We start from the raw sequence: 14,372 nt of genomic DNA, 5'->3' as shown, positions 1-14,372 counted from the left end.
TTTCCTTGGCTTCAGTTGCTTCCAGAGGCCACCTGCATTTCTTGGCTCATGGCCCCTTCCTCCATCTTCAAAGCCAAGGTAGAACCTCTCAGCCTCTGATCTCTGCTTCCATCCTTACGACTTCTGTCTCTGACTCTGACTCTCCTAGCTCCCTCTTAGGAAGATTGTTGTGATTAAATTGAGCTCACCCACATAATCCGGGATAATCTCTCCAACTCTGGATTCTTCACAACATCTGCAAAGTCCCTTTTATTTTGTGAGCTAACATATTCACAGGGGGATTGGGACAAGGACATATCTGAGGGCCGTTATTTAGCCTACAACAGTGGGAGCAGTAGAGTTGGAGAGGAGTGCAGACATCCAGATTGGCCATGCAGAAGAGCCACATACATCCTATACATTGGATGGTTTGAGGAAGAGGAGCGAAAGAGAAGAATCAAGACTCTTCTTTTTTGTCTTCACTATCCGGGTGGATGGTGGTGTGGTTTCCTGAGATAAAGAACACTGGGGAAGGAGTAAGTTTAGAAGGGGAAAAAAATTTAACATTTTTAAAACTCGTACACAGGCAGTAAAAGAGTATAGCTCCCTATCCTCAAGGACTTCACATTCTAATGTGGGTCAAAATGTTAAGACATAGACACTGAAGAGGAGATGTTAAATATGCAGTTGAAGATCCAGTTAATTCTGGAGACCAGGGAGAGGTCTGGGTTGGAAATGTAACTCTGGAACTCGTCAGTGTCTAGTGGTTAGTTGATGTAGGAGGTAGTCGATCCCAGAAGTGTGCTAGATTTGGCTCATACTGGCTTGTGAGAACCGGCGGTTAAAATGTCAGGAATTTAAAAAGCCAGTTGACTTCATTTTGGTGGCTTGAAATTGGCCGGTGGGAGTATTTGCACCATGGGAACATAGCAAATGCTATAAATCGGGCCCTTTGAAGCCACTTGTCAGCCATTTACCAGCACACCACTACTTCTGACTGATTCTGATTTTCTCAAAAAAGGAAGTGGCCAGCTCTTCAGCTAAGAGAGTGAGGAGAGATAAGATATGGGAGGTTTGAGGCAGGAGAAAGTGTGTGAAAAGTCATTTTGGAGAGTAAGAAAGTGATCCTAGTCAGCCAGTAGTATAGGAATACCAGACAGGGTATTTTGAGATTGATGAAGTGACACGGGACCTGGGAGCTCTCCTACCACAAAATTCAGCTGCCTGGGTGCTGCCGTGGTGTAACGTGAGAGTTGAGTTTCATTAGGATTGTGGTTTGTCTGGCAAATACAAACTAGACGTATAGTGAACCAGGCACTGTGCCAACGACTGTGAGGAGTACAAGGAGGAATGTAAAGTGATCCCTGCCCTCAAGGAACTTACAATCTAGTTGGAGAAACAAGATACGTATTCCAAGGGAAAAAATTACTGGCAGCCGAGAAAGCAGATGCAGAGGGATGGAACTGCAGAGACAGGTGGTTGATAAAGAAATGAAGTCCCTGACCTTTTTAGAAATTGGTTTTGAAAAAAAAGAAATGGACCAGCCGTCACAGCTAAAGGAAGGGCTTTCCAATCTAGGGGAAAACTGTTGATGTTTGAAGAAGCAGGAGGAGAGGAAATGACTGAAGATGCTGAGAATCGAGACAATAGAACCCCATCTGGTACAAGAGCAGAGAGGGTCTTAAGAAGGTCAAGGGAAACACTTCCTCTCCTGCACAAAGCATTGGGCTGGGGATTCAGTGCAGCTCAGGTAGCAGGCAGGGAGGATGGCAAAGCCATGAAGAATCTTCTCTTGATTCTTTGTATCACCCTGGGAAACTTCAAATAGTCAATCATAGGTACTAAAATATTAATCACCAGAGGTCTGGTTAGTGAACACTACAATTAAGCTATAATCCCTCTTTCTTTAGCAGAGGGGGTATAGCTCAGGGGTAGAGCATTTGACTGCAGATCAAGAGGTCCCCGGTTCAAATCTGGGTGCCCCCTGCCATAATCACTTTTAAGATGATAGGGAAAGCAACAAATCACTAACCACACAGGTATCTTGTCCATTCTGTGGAGTGTTCTGGGACTAACCGCAAGTAAAAAAAAACTCCAGTGATTTTCACCATCTAATACCTGAGTCAACAGGCAAACAAAGGAATTATCATATATAGATTGGTACTCTCGGCAACCATTCCAGGGTCAGTGGTGGTTCTCAAACAGTGGCCTGGGGGTTTGGGGGTGTGGGAAGAGTCTCTGAGGCCCCCTCTAGCAAGAGATAAGTTAATCCTGTAATACATTTTTACCTGTTTCTTGTCACTCATGAGTTTACAGCAGAGTTTTCCAGAGGCTGCATGATGTGATATCATAACAGAATAAGGGTGGGAACATAAAAATCCAGCCGTCTTTCATTAAGTCAGACACTAATGGGATCTCCAGGGGAAGGTAAAGCAAGTCACTCTTCTCATTGTTTGGAAAAATGTAGTCATTTTTCATTTTAAGATGTTAAGCGTTTTTAACAGGCAATGGGCTTATTATTATCTTAAATGAATTAACAAATACTTAAACATGTCACAGTTTAAATGTCTAATCTGGTAAATATCAATAGATATAAACTATATAAACAAAAACTCTTTGGGGCCCTCAATGACTAAAGAATGTTGAGGGAGGGGTCTTCAGATGAAAATTTGAGAACCACTGCTCTGAGTAAAGAGGTGGCTGGGGGAGAGCATGCTGGGATTGCGAGATGGAAAAGAAAAGAGATGACATTTGAACACAATTTTGAAGAACACAAGGATAAAGCAAGAGTCCCGAAATCCAAAGCCCTTTGGTGTTGCTGGAGCATGAAGTGTAAGTAGCAAGATAATAGGAAATGAGGCCAGAGAGGAAGAAAGCCATTTCAGGAAAAACTCCAGTACAGTGCTTAAGGAGCTTGGACTTTATTGTATAACCACTAGTGGGCTACTGTAGGATTTTAAGCAATGGAATGTTATGCTCAGACACTGGCGGTAGCACCAATTTAGAAGGCTAATACAGGGGAACCTGGCTGGCTTGGTTGGTGGAGCGTGTGACTCTTGGTTTTGGAGTTGTGAGTTTGAGCCCCATGTTGGGTGTAGAGTTTCCTTTAAAAAAATAAAAAGAAAAGAAAACTAACACAGGCAGAAAAGCAGATGTCCTGAGGGGAAATGATGGTTTCTGTTTTGGACCTGGCAGGTTTAAAGTGCCTGTGGGGTAGAAGTATCCCAATCACCAGTTCCATATATTGGCTAGAGCTAAGCTGAAATGTCTGGGCTGGAGGTGTAGATGGGGGTGTGTGATCGGCATATACATGACAATTGAAGCTTGGGGCGGGGCGTGGCGAAATACAGAAAGAGAGAGCAGAGTGACTTAGAGCCTGTGCTTTGTAATCAGCCAGATCTGGGGTGGTATTTCAGCTCTGCTTTTCGCAAGCTATGGGGTCTTGGACACGGTGCTTAATCTTTTTATTTCCATTTTGTCATCAGTAAAATGAGAATAATAATACTAGAGTTATCGGGAGGATCCAAGAAGTCACATTCTAATAAGATGCTTAATCCAATAACTAGTACTCAGGAACATTCCATTACTAGTAACTTCTATTATTCGCAGCATCATGGAAACCATGGGTGAAGACTGTCAAGAAGGTGGAAATGGTTATAGTGTGAAATGCTTGGAGGTCAAGTAGGATAAAGACTGAGGAATATAGGGGTGCCTGAGTGGCTCGGTTGGTTAAGCATCTGACTTCAGCTCTGGTCATGATCTCACGATTTGTGGGTTTGAACCCCGCATCAGGCTCTGTGCTGACAGCTCAAAGCCTGGAGCCTGCTTTGGATTCTATTTTTCCCTCCCACCCCCACCCTCCGAACCCTGCCTCTCTCTGCCCCCCCCCCATTCTCTCTCTCTTAAAAATAAACGTTAAAAAATTTTTAAAAAATAGTGTGAAAGAAAAATGCACCATATTAAAGTAGCTTACAACTGGGGGGCTTGACCTAGTATGAGGGTCAGGGCGGATTTCCCTAGAGACATTTAAACTGAAATCTGAAGTTCAGTAGACGTGACGGCCATGATGAAGGTAGGCAGGGTAAAGTATTCCAGTAGGTATTTGGAGCATGGACAGAATTTGGGACTAAAATGTCAACTCTTCGGAACAGGAGCAAGTATGTTTTTTAATGTTTATTTATTTTTGAGAGAGAGAGAGAGAGAGAGAGAGAGAGGAGAGAGAGACAGAGAACGAATGGGGGAAGGCAGGAGGCAGGAGACACAGAATCCAAAGCAGGCTCCAGGCTCTGAGCTATCAGCACAGAGCACGAAACAGGGCTCAAACCCATGAACCCATGAGCCTCAAGATTCTGACCTGAGACAAAGTCAGAGTCTTAACCAACTGAGCCACCCAGGTGCCCCGACAGGCATTTGTAAAGAATTTACTTATTTTGAGAGAGCGAGTGAGCGAAAGAGAGCATGAACTGGGGAATGGCAGAGAGAGAGGAAGAAAGAGAATCCCAAGCAGGCTCCAAGGAGCCCGATGGGGGGGCTCAAATCCATGAATCTGAAATCAGACCTGAGCTGAGATCAAGACTCAGACACTTAACTGACTGAGCCACCCAGGTGTCCCTAAGATTCTTTTTTATTTTTTAAGTAATCTCCAATTCAATGTGGGGCTTGGACGTATAACCCCAAGTTCAAGAGTGCCATGCTGTACACACAGCCAGCCAGGCACCCCTACACCAGACATTTAGAAGATAACCTGAAAAGGACTTGGCTAAGAGTCTCAGATGGACACCTGGATGGATGGTGGTTCCATTTATCAAGAGAGACACATTTGGTAAGGAAATCATATATTCAGAAACCCATGGAATTTGGTTGAGAAGTGAAAGAGAATGAAAAATTGTTAGCTAGAGAAATTGGTAGGATCAAGTGAAGGCATTTTAAGAGTGAAGAGAGGGGTGCCTGGGTGGCTCAGTTGGTTAAGTGCCCAACTTCAGCTCAGGTCATGATCTCGCAGTTCGTGGGTTCAAACCCTGCATCAGGCTCTGTGCTGACAGCTAGCTCACAGCTTAGAGCCTGCTTCTGATTCTGTGCGTGTCTCTCTCTCTCTCTGCCCCTCCCCTGCTCATGATCTGTCAATCTCTGTCAGAAATAGGTAAATTAAAAAAAAAGAGAGAGTGGAGAGAAATTTAAAATGTATAGATTCATAGAGTTCTTAATGTTGAAGTGCCTCAGAGCTTAGTTTATGGTCTTTATTTATCCTTACTTTTTTTTAGATTTCTAAATTAAAACAATTATAAGTTTTTTTGAGAGCTAGAATATGTGCACCAGTGGGGGAGAGGCGAGAGAGAGAGGGAGAGAATCCCAAGTAGGCTCCACACTATCAGCGCAGAGCCTGATGCAGGGCCTGAACTCATGAACCATGAGATCATGACCTAAGCTGAAATCAAGAGTCAGATCCAACTGAGCCACACAGACACCACTAGATTTTTTAATTTTTAATGAATCTCTACATACAATATGGGGCTCAAACCTGCAACTCCAAGATCAAGAGTCACTTGCTCCACCAACTGAGCCAGCCAGATACCCCTACCCTTACATCTTTATGACCTCAGCCACGGTCATGGTTTTAAACATGGTCCACCCTTGAACAACGTGGGTTTGAACTGCACTGGTCCATTCATACATGCATTTATTTTTTTCAAAAAATATATTGCAGTACTGTAAATGTATTCTTTCTTTCTTATCATTTTCTTAAATTATTATTTTTTAAAGTTTATTTACTTGAAGGGAGAGGGGCAGAGAGAGAAGGAGAAAGAGAGAATCCCAAGCAGGCTTCACACCAGCAGCGCAGAGCCCAAGGCGAGGCTTGAACTCACAGACGGTGAAATCATGACCTGAATCAAAACCAAGAGTCAGCTGCTTAACTGACTGAGCCACCTACGTGCCCCTATTTTTTATGATTTCCTTAATAACATTTTACTTTCTCTACCTTATATTGTAAGAATCCAATATTCTGAATCTAGTACATATAACATACAAAAAACGTTAATCAATTGTTTATGCTGTTGGTAAGGCTTCTGGGCAAAGTAAGCTAGAAGTAGTTAAGTTTTAGGGGAGTCAAAAGTTATACATGGACTTCTGAGTAGCATGGAGGAGTCATTGCCTTTAATCCCGGAATTGTTCAATGGTCAACAGTATATGTATACGCTAACTCCCGAATTTATAGATCCTTCTCTCCAGAACTCCAGGCTAATATGTCCAACTTGTTATTTGAATTTTGTTTGGTTGTCTAATAGACATCTAATTTAACATGTCCCAAACTGAAGCCCTGTTAACCCCCAAATCTGTTCCCCCAATACTTTCCCCCAAGCCAGTTGATGCCAATGCCATCTTCAGCTTGCTCAGACATAAAGCCTTGGAGACATTTTGACCCCTTCCTTTCTTTCACGCCCCACATTTTGTTGGCTCTACCTCCAAAACACATCCAGGACCTGACCACATTACATTACCTCTACTGCTACCACTCACGGCCAAATCACCATCATTTCTTTCTTGAGTGTTGCAAGAGCTTCCTAACACATCTCCTTACTTGTAATTTTGCGTCCTCTCCCACTGTCTCGCTTCTAGAGTGATCATTCTGATAGATTATTTCTGTCCTCTGCTTACAACAGGGCAATGGTTCTCCAGTTCAGTCCACGAATGCTGAAGTCCATAGTGGTGTACAAAGCCCTGCACAATCTGGTTGTTACTTCCGACTTTCTTTCCGACTCTTCTTCACTTACTCTGTCCAGTCACATCCAGTTTCCTTGTGGGTCCTGATATTGCTCAGGCACACTCCTGCCTTAGGGGGCCTCCACTGGCTCTTGACCATCTGTACTGCCCTTCCCATTTATATTGCTAACTCCCTCACCTAAAATCTAGTATCAAATAATCTTATTTGCTTTACTAGCAGCTTCTCCCATGGATCCCACACTGACCATATTGCTTCAAATTGCAATTTGTCTCTCCTCCCACTTCCTGATCCCTCTTACCTTGTTCCTTTACTTTTCCACAGTATGCATCATCTAACATACCATACACTGAAGTTATTGTAGCTATTTTTTGTTGTCTAGTACCCACTGTCATTTGTCACCCTAGCAGAATCATGAATCTGTTTTTCCCCCTGATACAGTCTAAGGTATGCCCATGACAGTACCTTGCATAAAGTAGGTGCTCAATAAACAGTTGACTGAATGTATCAACAAAAGGAAAGCAGCCAGAATGGGGAGGTTAAAGCTGTAAAATGGGTAACTAATACACTGAGATCTCTAAAATACAAATGGGTATGGGACCAAACATACACACAAAGGCACACCAGATTATCTGTAGTGCTAGAATGGCTCTTTTCATTACCACATCCTTTGGGGGCGGGGGAGGCTTTCGCATTTATTTTTACTCGCAATCTCTTTTTCATCACTGTTTTTTTCAATACCACATCCTAATGACACCGTCCAGAGCTCTTTCTCACTCGGTCCCTTAACGCCCTGTGTTCTTTGGGGGCCCCTACACAGCACAGAACCCTTTAACCAATCATTTCTTTCTAATTTTTTTTTACATTTATTTATTTTTGAGAGACAGAGCGTGAACAGGGGAGGGGCAGAAAGAGAAACACAGAATCTGAAGCAGGCTCCAGGCTTCGAGTAGCGATCCGCACAGAACCCGATGCGGGGCTCGAACCCACAAACCGTGAGATCATGCCCTGAGTCGAAGCCGGACGCTCAACCGACTGAGCCACCCAGACGCGCCTAACATTGGGTCCAGCGAAGTTCCTGACGCACCCTACGTGCTCAAAAGAGGTTGGTGGGTAAATTTACCAAAGTTTCCGTGTCCCCCACTACATCCGAGCGCTTAAAAAGGAGACTCCGGGCGTCCCTCGCTCCACCAGACCTCAACGCCCATCCCACCCACTTCGCCGCGAGAACTCAGCCGGTCCAGGACGGATTACGTAATAACACGGCGCCCTGAAGTTTTGGACGGAAGAGGCGGGTTGAGCCGGCTCCGGGACACGTGATGAGATTGGGCGGGGCATCAAAGTTCATATCCCAGAGTCCTTTGCACCTACTCCCTTTTTCGACTCCTTGTTGAGCAAAGATGTCGAAGCGAGGTGAGTATCTTGGGTATCCTTCGCCATCTGCCGCGAGGGGACTTTTCATCTCGTCCGGAGCGGCGGCCGTGGGCAGCCATGGAGCTCTGCTCTCTGGCCCGGCGGAGAGGGAGAGGAGGGCCGCGCGAGAGCGCTGGACGGGCCGCCGAAAGCGGCGCGGGGGGGCCTGGTAGCGCAGTCGACTGGATCCGGTCGGGGCTCTAGACCGAACCTCTCGGGGTCGCTCTGCGCCTCGCGCTCCTGTAATAGTATTGAAATGGGACTGGCTTGGGTCCCAGAGTGGGCGACTTGTGCGGGCTCCCGCCTTGCAGGAAGAGCTGCGTGGTGCAGAAGTTGGAGCGAGGACTGGGTGGTTCAGGCCCCTTAATCTCCCAGGAAGGGCGGTAATGGTGAGGAATTGGCTGTTCTCTATGAGAACGGGTGGCACATGGGGAGGGTAGGTGGAATCCCAGAGAGAGGGAATGTAGTATGCCGTTTCCCAAAGCACACACGTGCGGGTGAATGTATCCCTTAAGAGTGTGAAGGGAACCCCGAACCATGACTAGACAGCGACCCCATTCCGGTTTTCCTGCCTACCTTACAGGACGTGGTGGGTCCTCCGGTGCGAAGTTCCGGATTTCCCTGGGTCTTCCGGTCGGAGCCGTGATCAACTGTGCTGACAACACGGGTGAGACCTTCAGCTGCACCGTGCCAAAGCCCCCCCCCCCCCCTTTTAAAAGCACTCGTTGGGCCTTGACTAATGACCCACTGAGCCGTCAAGAAAGGGCAGAGTAAAAACACTGCTTTTGGGTGAAGCAGCAACGTGGTGTGTTGTTTTGCTTCAATCGGTGGTGTGACAAGGTATTCCACCTTGGGGTGTGGGGCGACTAACTGCTTGGGATTATGTGGGGACAGAGAGGCTCTGGAAGTGTGGCACCGGGAGAACTGCTTCATCTCTCCAAAAAAAAATCATGCTTGTTTACATTCTTTCATAGGAGCCAAAAATCTGTATATCATCTCTGTGAAGGGAATCAAGGGAAGACTGAACAGACTCCCTGCTGCTGGCGTGGGTGACATGGTGATGGCCACAGTGAAGAAAGGCAAACCAGAGCTCAGAAAAAAGGGTGAGTGGAGACCCTGACTCTTCCTTGTTGCTTGGTGGACAGTGACTTTATCATTTTCAAGGCTCCTTAAAGCTTGATTTCCTTTGAGAGGGAGTCTGAGATTTTTATCTGCAATTGAAGTTCTGCTCTTGCTGTCTTGGAAATTGTTCTCTCCCTTGTCTGGTTCTGGTGTGTGTGTGTGTGTGTGTGTGTGAATTCAGTAATCTCTGTGCCCAGCATGGGGCTTGAACACCTTACCCTGAGATCAAGAGTGACCTGTGCTAATAACTGAGCCAGCCATACACCCCATTGTTAGATTTGTTCTTGCCCCCTTACCTGTTAGGTGTATTTGCCACACTGAAGTCAGGGCCCGTCTTTTAAAAACGTTAAGTCTGGGGCCCCTGGGTGGCTCAGTCGGTGAGATTGAGTCCCACATTGGACTCTGTGCTGACAGTACAGAGCCTGAAACCTGCTTCAGATTCTGTGCCTCCCTCTCTCTTTGCCCCTCCCCTGCTTGCACTCTGTCCCTCCCTCCCTCCCTCCCTCCCTCCCTCGCTCGCTCGCGCTCTCTCTTTCTTTCTCAGGAACTGAATAAATATTTAAGATTAAAGTGTAAGGTCTTGGGGCACCTGGCTAGCTCCCTGGAGAATGTGACTCTTTGATCTCAAGGTTGTGATTTTGGGCCCCATGTCTGCTGTAGAGATTCCTTAATAAAATCTTTTAAAAATAAGTAAATAAAAATGTAAACCATATCATTTCCTGTCTTAAGTTCTTCTTTGGCTCCCAGGATCAGCTGCAGGGAAGTACATATTTACCCTGTCATTTCCCCCAACAAGTTCAGCGGATAATACTAAGCCAGCTCAAGTACTTGTAGAACTTAGTCCGTTGTGGGACGCCTGGGTGGCTCAGTCGGTTAAGCCTCTGACTTCAGCTCAGGTCATGATCTCAGTTTGTGGTTCGAGCCCCACGTCGGGCTCTTTGCTGACAACTTAGTCCATCTTTGTGGTGCCTTCTTCAGCTCTGTTGCTTTCAGTTCCTGATTTCCCCTCCCCCTTCCTTGGTGCTTCAGATCCTTTGCTTTCTGTGCCTCCTGCCTGGGACACTCAAATTCAATCATCTTCCCGGCTCACTTCCTTGTTAACATCTCTCCTCATCCACCAACAGCCTTCCCTGTCCCCTACTTAATCCAAGTGGTATTTTTTGTGTAACATTAGAGTTTCTTCTACTTAAGTTCCAGAAGAGCAGGTGACTATCTGGTCCATTGCTCAACTACAAATGAATATGGTGGGGTTTAGTAAATATATATATTTTTTAAGTAAGTAATCTCCACACCCAGCATGGGGCTTGAACTCAGGATCCCAAGATCAAGAGTCATATGCCCTGGGGCGCCTGGGCTCATCTGACTTGACTCAGGTTTGGCTCAGGTCTTGATCTCAAGGTTCGTGGGTTCGAGCCCCATGTCGGGCTGTGTACTGACAGCTTAAGAGCCTGGAGCCTGCTTTGGATTCTGTGTCTCCCTCTCTCTCCGACCCTTCCCTGCCCGCACTGTCTCTCTCTCTCTCTCAAAAATAAAAACATTAAAAAAAAAAAAAGTCCTATGCCCTCCTGACTGAGCCAGCCAGATGTCCCAGTAAATGTGGGTTTTGTTTGTTGGTTTTTGATGGGCACGTAGAGCCTGACCAGGTCTCAGGCAAGTTTCCTTTCTCCGAACTACTGATTTGAAAGGGAAGAATAACTTGCATAACGTGGTTGTGAGATTCAGGTAATGAGCTGAGCACGTAGAGCATTTGGGGCTCTGACACCTAGCACTTTATAAGTGCAGAATAGCATTCCTTGTGTTTTAAGGTAGGTTCTTTTTATAAAGATGAACTCAAGATTGTGACTTGTCAAAAGTTTGTCATGCTTGCTTCTAAATCTCTTCTGGTAGAAACTGAAATGGGGAGCTGGTCATTGCTTAATCCCCACTAGGTGTAGTAGTTTGTGGGGGGAGACGGTTCTGGAGCGATTCTGACTTGTAATGTCCTGTCTGGCTTCAGAGCCTCTGGCACTCGGTGCACTTAACTCCAGCCCTTGGAACTTTCCTCCTGTACCTGCTTAGTCTGTCTCTGTCCTGGAATATCTTCTTCTTCCTGGGGGCTCCTAGCCATCACTTGAACATACAAGTACACCGGTGATGGGTCTTGGCCACATACTGCAGGTACTCCTTGTAAGCCCGCACAAACACATCCCTCCCCCTTGGTTTTTTAGCCTTTGGGCCAAAAATCTTTGTTCTCCTTTAAATACCCGGTTGAGGGCTTGGTAGGCAAGGAGTACCAAGCTTTGTGGCTAAACATCACTGAATAAGTGTGTGACTTGAGATCCACCTGCGACTGGACAGGCTTTCCTCCTAGAACACTTGCTGGGTCTGACCTGCAGCCCGGGAAGCTGTCAGGGAAGGGCAGAGCAATCCGCTGTCGCCGCTGATGAGACGGCAGCTGCACGTGTTGTTGGTCTCCATCAGGTTATTGTGGGACAGACCAGAGAACACTTCATAGTGGTTTTTTTTTTTTATGTTTTATTTATTTTTAATACAGAGAGAGACAGAGCATGAGAGGGGGAGGGGCAGAGAGAGAAGGAGACACAGAACCGGAAGCAGGCTCCAGGCTCTGAGCTAGCTGTCAGCACAGAGCCTGACGCGGGGCTCGAACCCACAAACGTGAGATCTGACCTGAGCCCAAGCCGGAGGCCCAACTGACTGAGCCACCCAGGCGCCCCTATCATGGTTTTAAAAATAGTTGTGAAATTCCAACTCTCTTAATGTCTTACTTTGTTCTGGTTTCTGTTAAATGAATACACCCCTCCCGTTAGGCTTCCGTGGTAGCAGAAACTTGAAGGAAATGCGGGCAGTGGGAAGGGGCAGTTTTGGAAGGCCAAAAGTCCTGGATTTGTGTGGCGTTCTTCTGCTAGGTTGGTCATTTGTGAGAATTTAAATGGTTATGAGTAGGGGTGCCTGGCTGGCTCTGGGCAGAGCGTGCAACTCTAGATCTTGGGGTCATGAGTTCAAGCCCCATGTTGGGCCTAGAGTGTATTTAAAAAATATATATATATGGTTACGAGTAGATGAGGGCTCAACAGGAGGCTCTCAGTAAATACTAGTTAACCCTCAATGTGTATTTCACTGTTAAAAACTTGATCAGAGTCTATGTATAGAGATAGTATTTGACTCAGGGATAACCAGGATCCCTGTCCTAATATTAAAAAGTCTGCATTTGCAGTGTCTGACCTTGAATATGGAAATGTAACTTATCCCTGTTTTCTAAGAGGAAAACTTGAACCTCAGAAGATTAAATAACTTGTTCAGGGTCTCTAAGCTAGTGACTGTCAAGGTTTGCAAGCAGGTGGTATCTGGCTTTAGTTCTTGCAAGTGCAGTAGATGAAGGTCTGGGGAAGTTCACTTTTAAGTGCAGGTAGGTTTTTAGAAGTTACTTAAGACCCTGGAAAACAGGTCCTCAAAAGTTAAACCTAGTTAATTACATAGGAAATAGAAATGAAATTAAAATTACCCAACTTTCAAACTTCCAAGAGATGATCACTGTTAATATTTTGTTGTATGTCCTTCTTTCTTGACTCAATGTGCAAAAAATTTCTTCTTGTTTAATTGGGAGGGACCGTGACCTTCCCATAACTCATTCTTTTTGCTTCACAGATGATTGTCCCACATACGAAAAATTACGGATCGACCTAATTGTTTTTAAATGATTCTGTTTTGTGTATTTGCCATGGGATGTATAGGTTAATTCCAAATTTTTGCTCTATTAACATATGTATGTGCCCAGCAGTTAAGCATTTGAGATAAAGTGGAGTGTATGGTCAAGATCCTGGACCTACTCATGGAGTTCAAGGAGTGTGTGTACACATGCACGCTAGAAGTTGCAGGTTTTCTTAGGATAAATTAGTGTGTAAATGAGCTTACATTTATAAAATCTAACGTGGTACATATTTAATCCCAACAAATTCTTGGGGAGCAGTAATTTTGAGATCTAGGTGTGTATTTTCTTGGAGGTTTGATAGAGGCTGGGATGGAACATTGCCTAATGAGCTCGTAGGCCGGCCTCTCTACCTTTTCAGTTCTAAGCGGGCATCCCGTTTTGTGATACTCAGATCTTAACAGTCCCCACCTTTTGGGCGAAAGTATAGAAGGTGGTTAGCAGTTTCCTGCTCATGTGTTACTAATTGTTCTCCTGAAAGTACAAATTTACACTTCGGAAATGCAGGCAGTTTTGACTTGAAGTAAGGTCATTCCTTAAGGGGCGATTGACGTTTGCGCTGTCTCTCTCACTTGACTTTTAGGAAATGAAAAGCTAACGGTGAGTATACGTTCTGTCCATGTGGGAAATGTTGGGGAACTAGGCGGGACGTAAACTGCTTTCTTGTGGTGGCACTGGGACTTGTCAGGTTAAATGACTGCTACCCTTTTTTCCCTTTTAGTACATCCAGCCGTGGTCATTCGACAACGAAAGTCATACCGGAGAAAAGATGGCGTGTTTCTCTACTTCGAAGATAATGCAGGGGTCATAGTAAACAACAAAGGTGAAATGAAGGGTAAGGAAGTATCCATGTTGTCCCCTGGATCCTTAATATTGGATGATTTAGCCCTGGGTCTGTGTGATCTTACCTGTCCCCCATTCATTTTTTACACAGGTTCTGCTATCACGGGACCAGTTGCAAAGGAGTGTGCAGATTTGTGGCCCAGGATTGCATCCAATGCGGGCAGCATTGCATGATTCTTTGGTTTATCCGTTTAAAAAAGTAAAAATTATTTGCTCCCAATGTTTGCCTTCCTGTTCTTTTCCACACATTATTCTTCATGACACCACCTAACCCTTGCCTCCTTTTGTAAAATGAAATTACTCAGTGTAACCTTTCTGGGGACTTGCGTAAAAGGTGTAAACAGTCCTTGGCAGTTTGTGACTCTACAGAAACTTTTGTACTTTCCAGTTTCTGCTGTAAAAACTTAGTTGCTTGTGATTGTGCAGTCCTTATAGTAAATTGCAGATAGTGGATACTTTTTGATAAGAGGTTACTAACTTGAAGACACTGGTTTTAAGTTTTTATTTTTGTGAGAGGAGCATGAGCAGGGGAGGGGCAGAGAGGGAGAATCTGAAGCAGGCTCCAGGATCTGAACTGTCAGTACAGCGCCT

The 14,372-nt window shown here is 45.3% G+C and overlaps 1 protein-coding gene and 2 non-coding genes across 3 annotated transcripts; all 3 read left to right on the top strand.

Moving 5' to 3' along the window:
* The first annotated feature begins 1,893 nt into the window (after window positions 1–1,893).
* TRNAC-GCA lies at window positions 1,894–1,965 on the top strand. Its single transcript has one exon. It is a non-coding gene; the product is annotated as a tRNA-Cys (tRNA).
* A 6,040-nt stretch (window positions 1,966–8,005) lies between these two features.
* Window positions 8,006–14,001, top strand: RPL23 (ribosomal protein L23). The gene is made up of 5 exons (XM_029929063.1): window positions 8,006–8,110; window positions 8,694–8,777; window positions 9,085–9,213; window positions 13,660–13,773; window positions 13,873–14,001. The coding sequence occupies exons 1-5, from the start codon at window positions 8,098–8,100 to the stop codon at window positions 13,953–13,955; spliced, it is 423 nt and encodes a 140-aa protein (XP_029784923.1). The 5' UTR covers window positions 8,006–8,097; the 3' UTR covers window positions 13,956–14,001.
* Window positions 8,817–8,951, top strand: LOC115283117. Its single transcript, XR_003904925.1, has one exon. It is a non-coding gene; the product is annotated as a small nucleolar RNA SNORA21 (small nucleolar RNA).
* Window positions 14,002–14,372: the final 371 nt, after the last annotated feature.

This window comes from Suricata suricatta, chromosome 17 (genome assembly GCF_006229205.1).
Source record: "Suricata suricatta isolate VVHF042 chromosome 17, meerkat_22Aug2017_6uvM2_HiC, whole genome shotgun sequence".
NCBI classification, from domain to species: domain Eukaryota; kingdom Metazoa; phylum Chordata; class Mammalia; order Carnivora; family Herpestidae; genus Suricata; species Suricata suricatta.
This window is presented reverse-complemented; position numbering and strand designations above follow the sequence as displayed.

Coding starts and splice junctions, on each gene's coding strand:
- RPL23 (XM_029929063.1), top strand. Junction 9,214..13,659: donor ACCAGAGCTCAGAAAAAAGG/GTGAGTGGAGAC, acceptor TTTCCCTTTTAG/TACATCCAGCCGTGGTCATT. Junction 13,774..13,872: donor CAACAAAGGTGAAATGAAGG/GTAAGGAAGTAT, acceptor TTTTTTACACAG/GTTCTGCTATCACGGGACCA.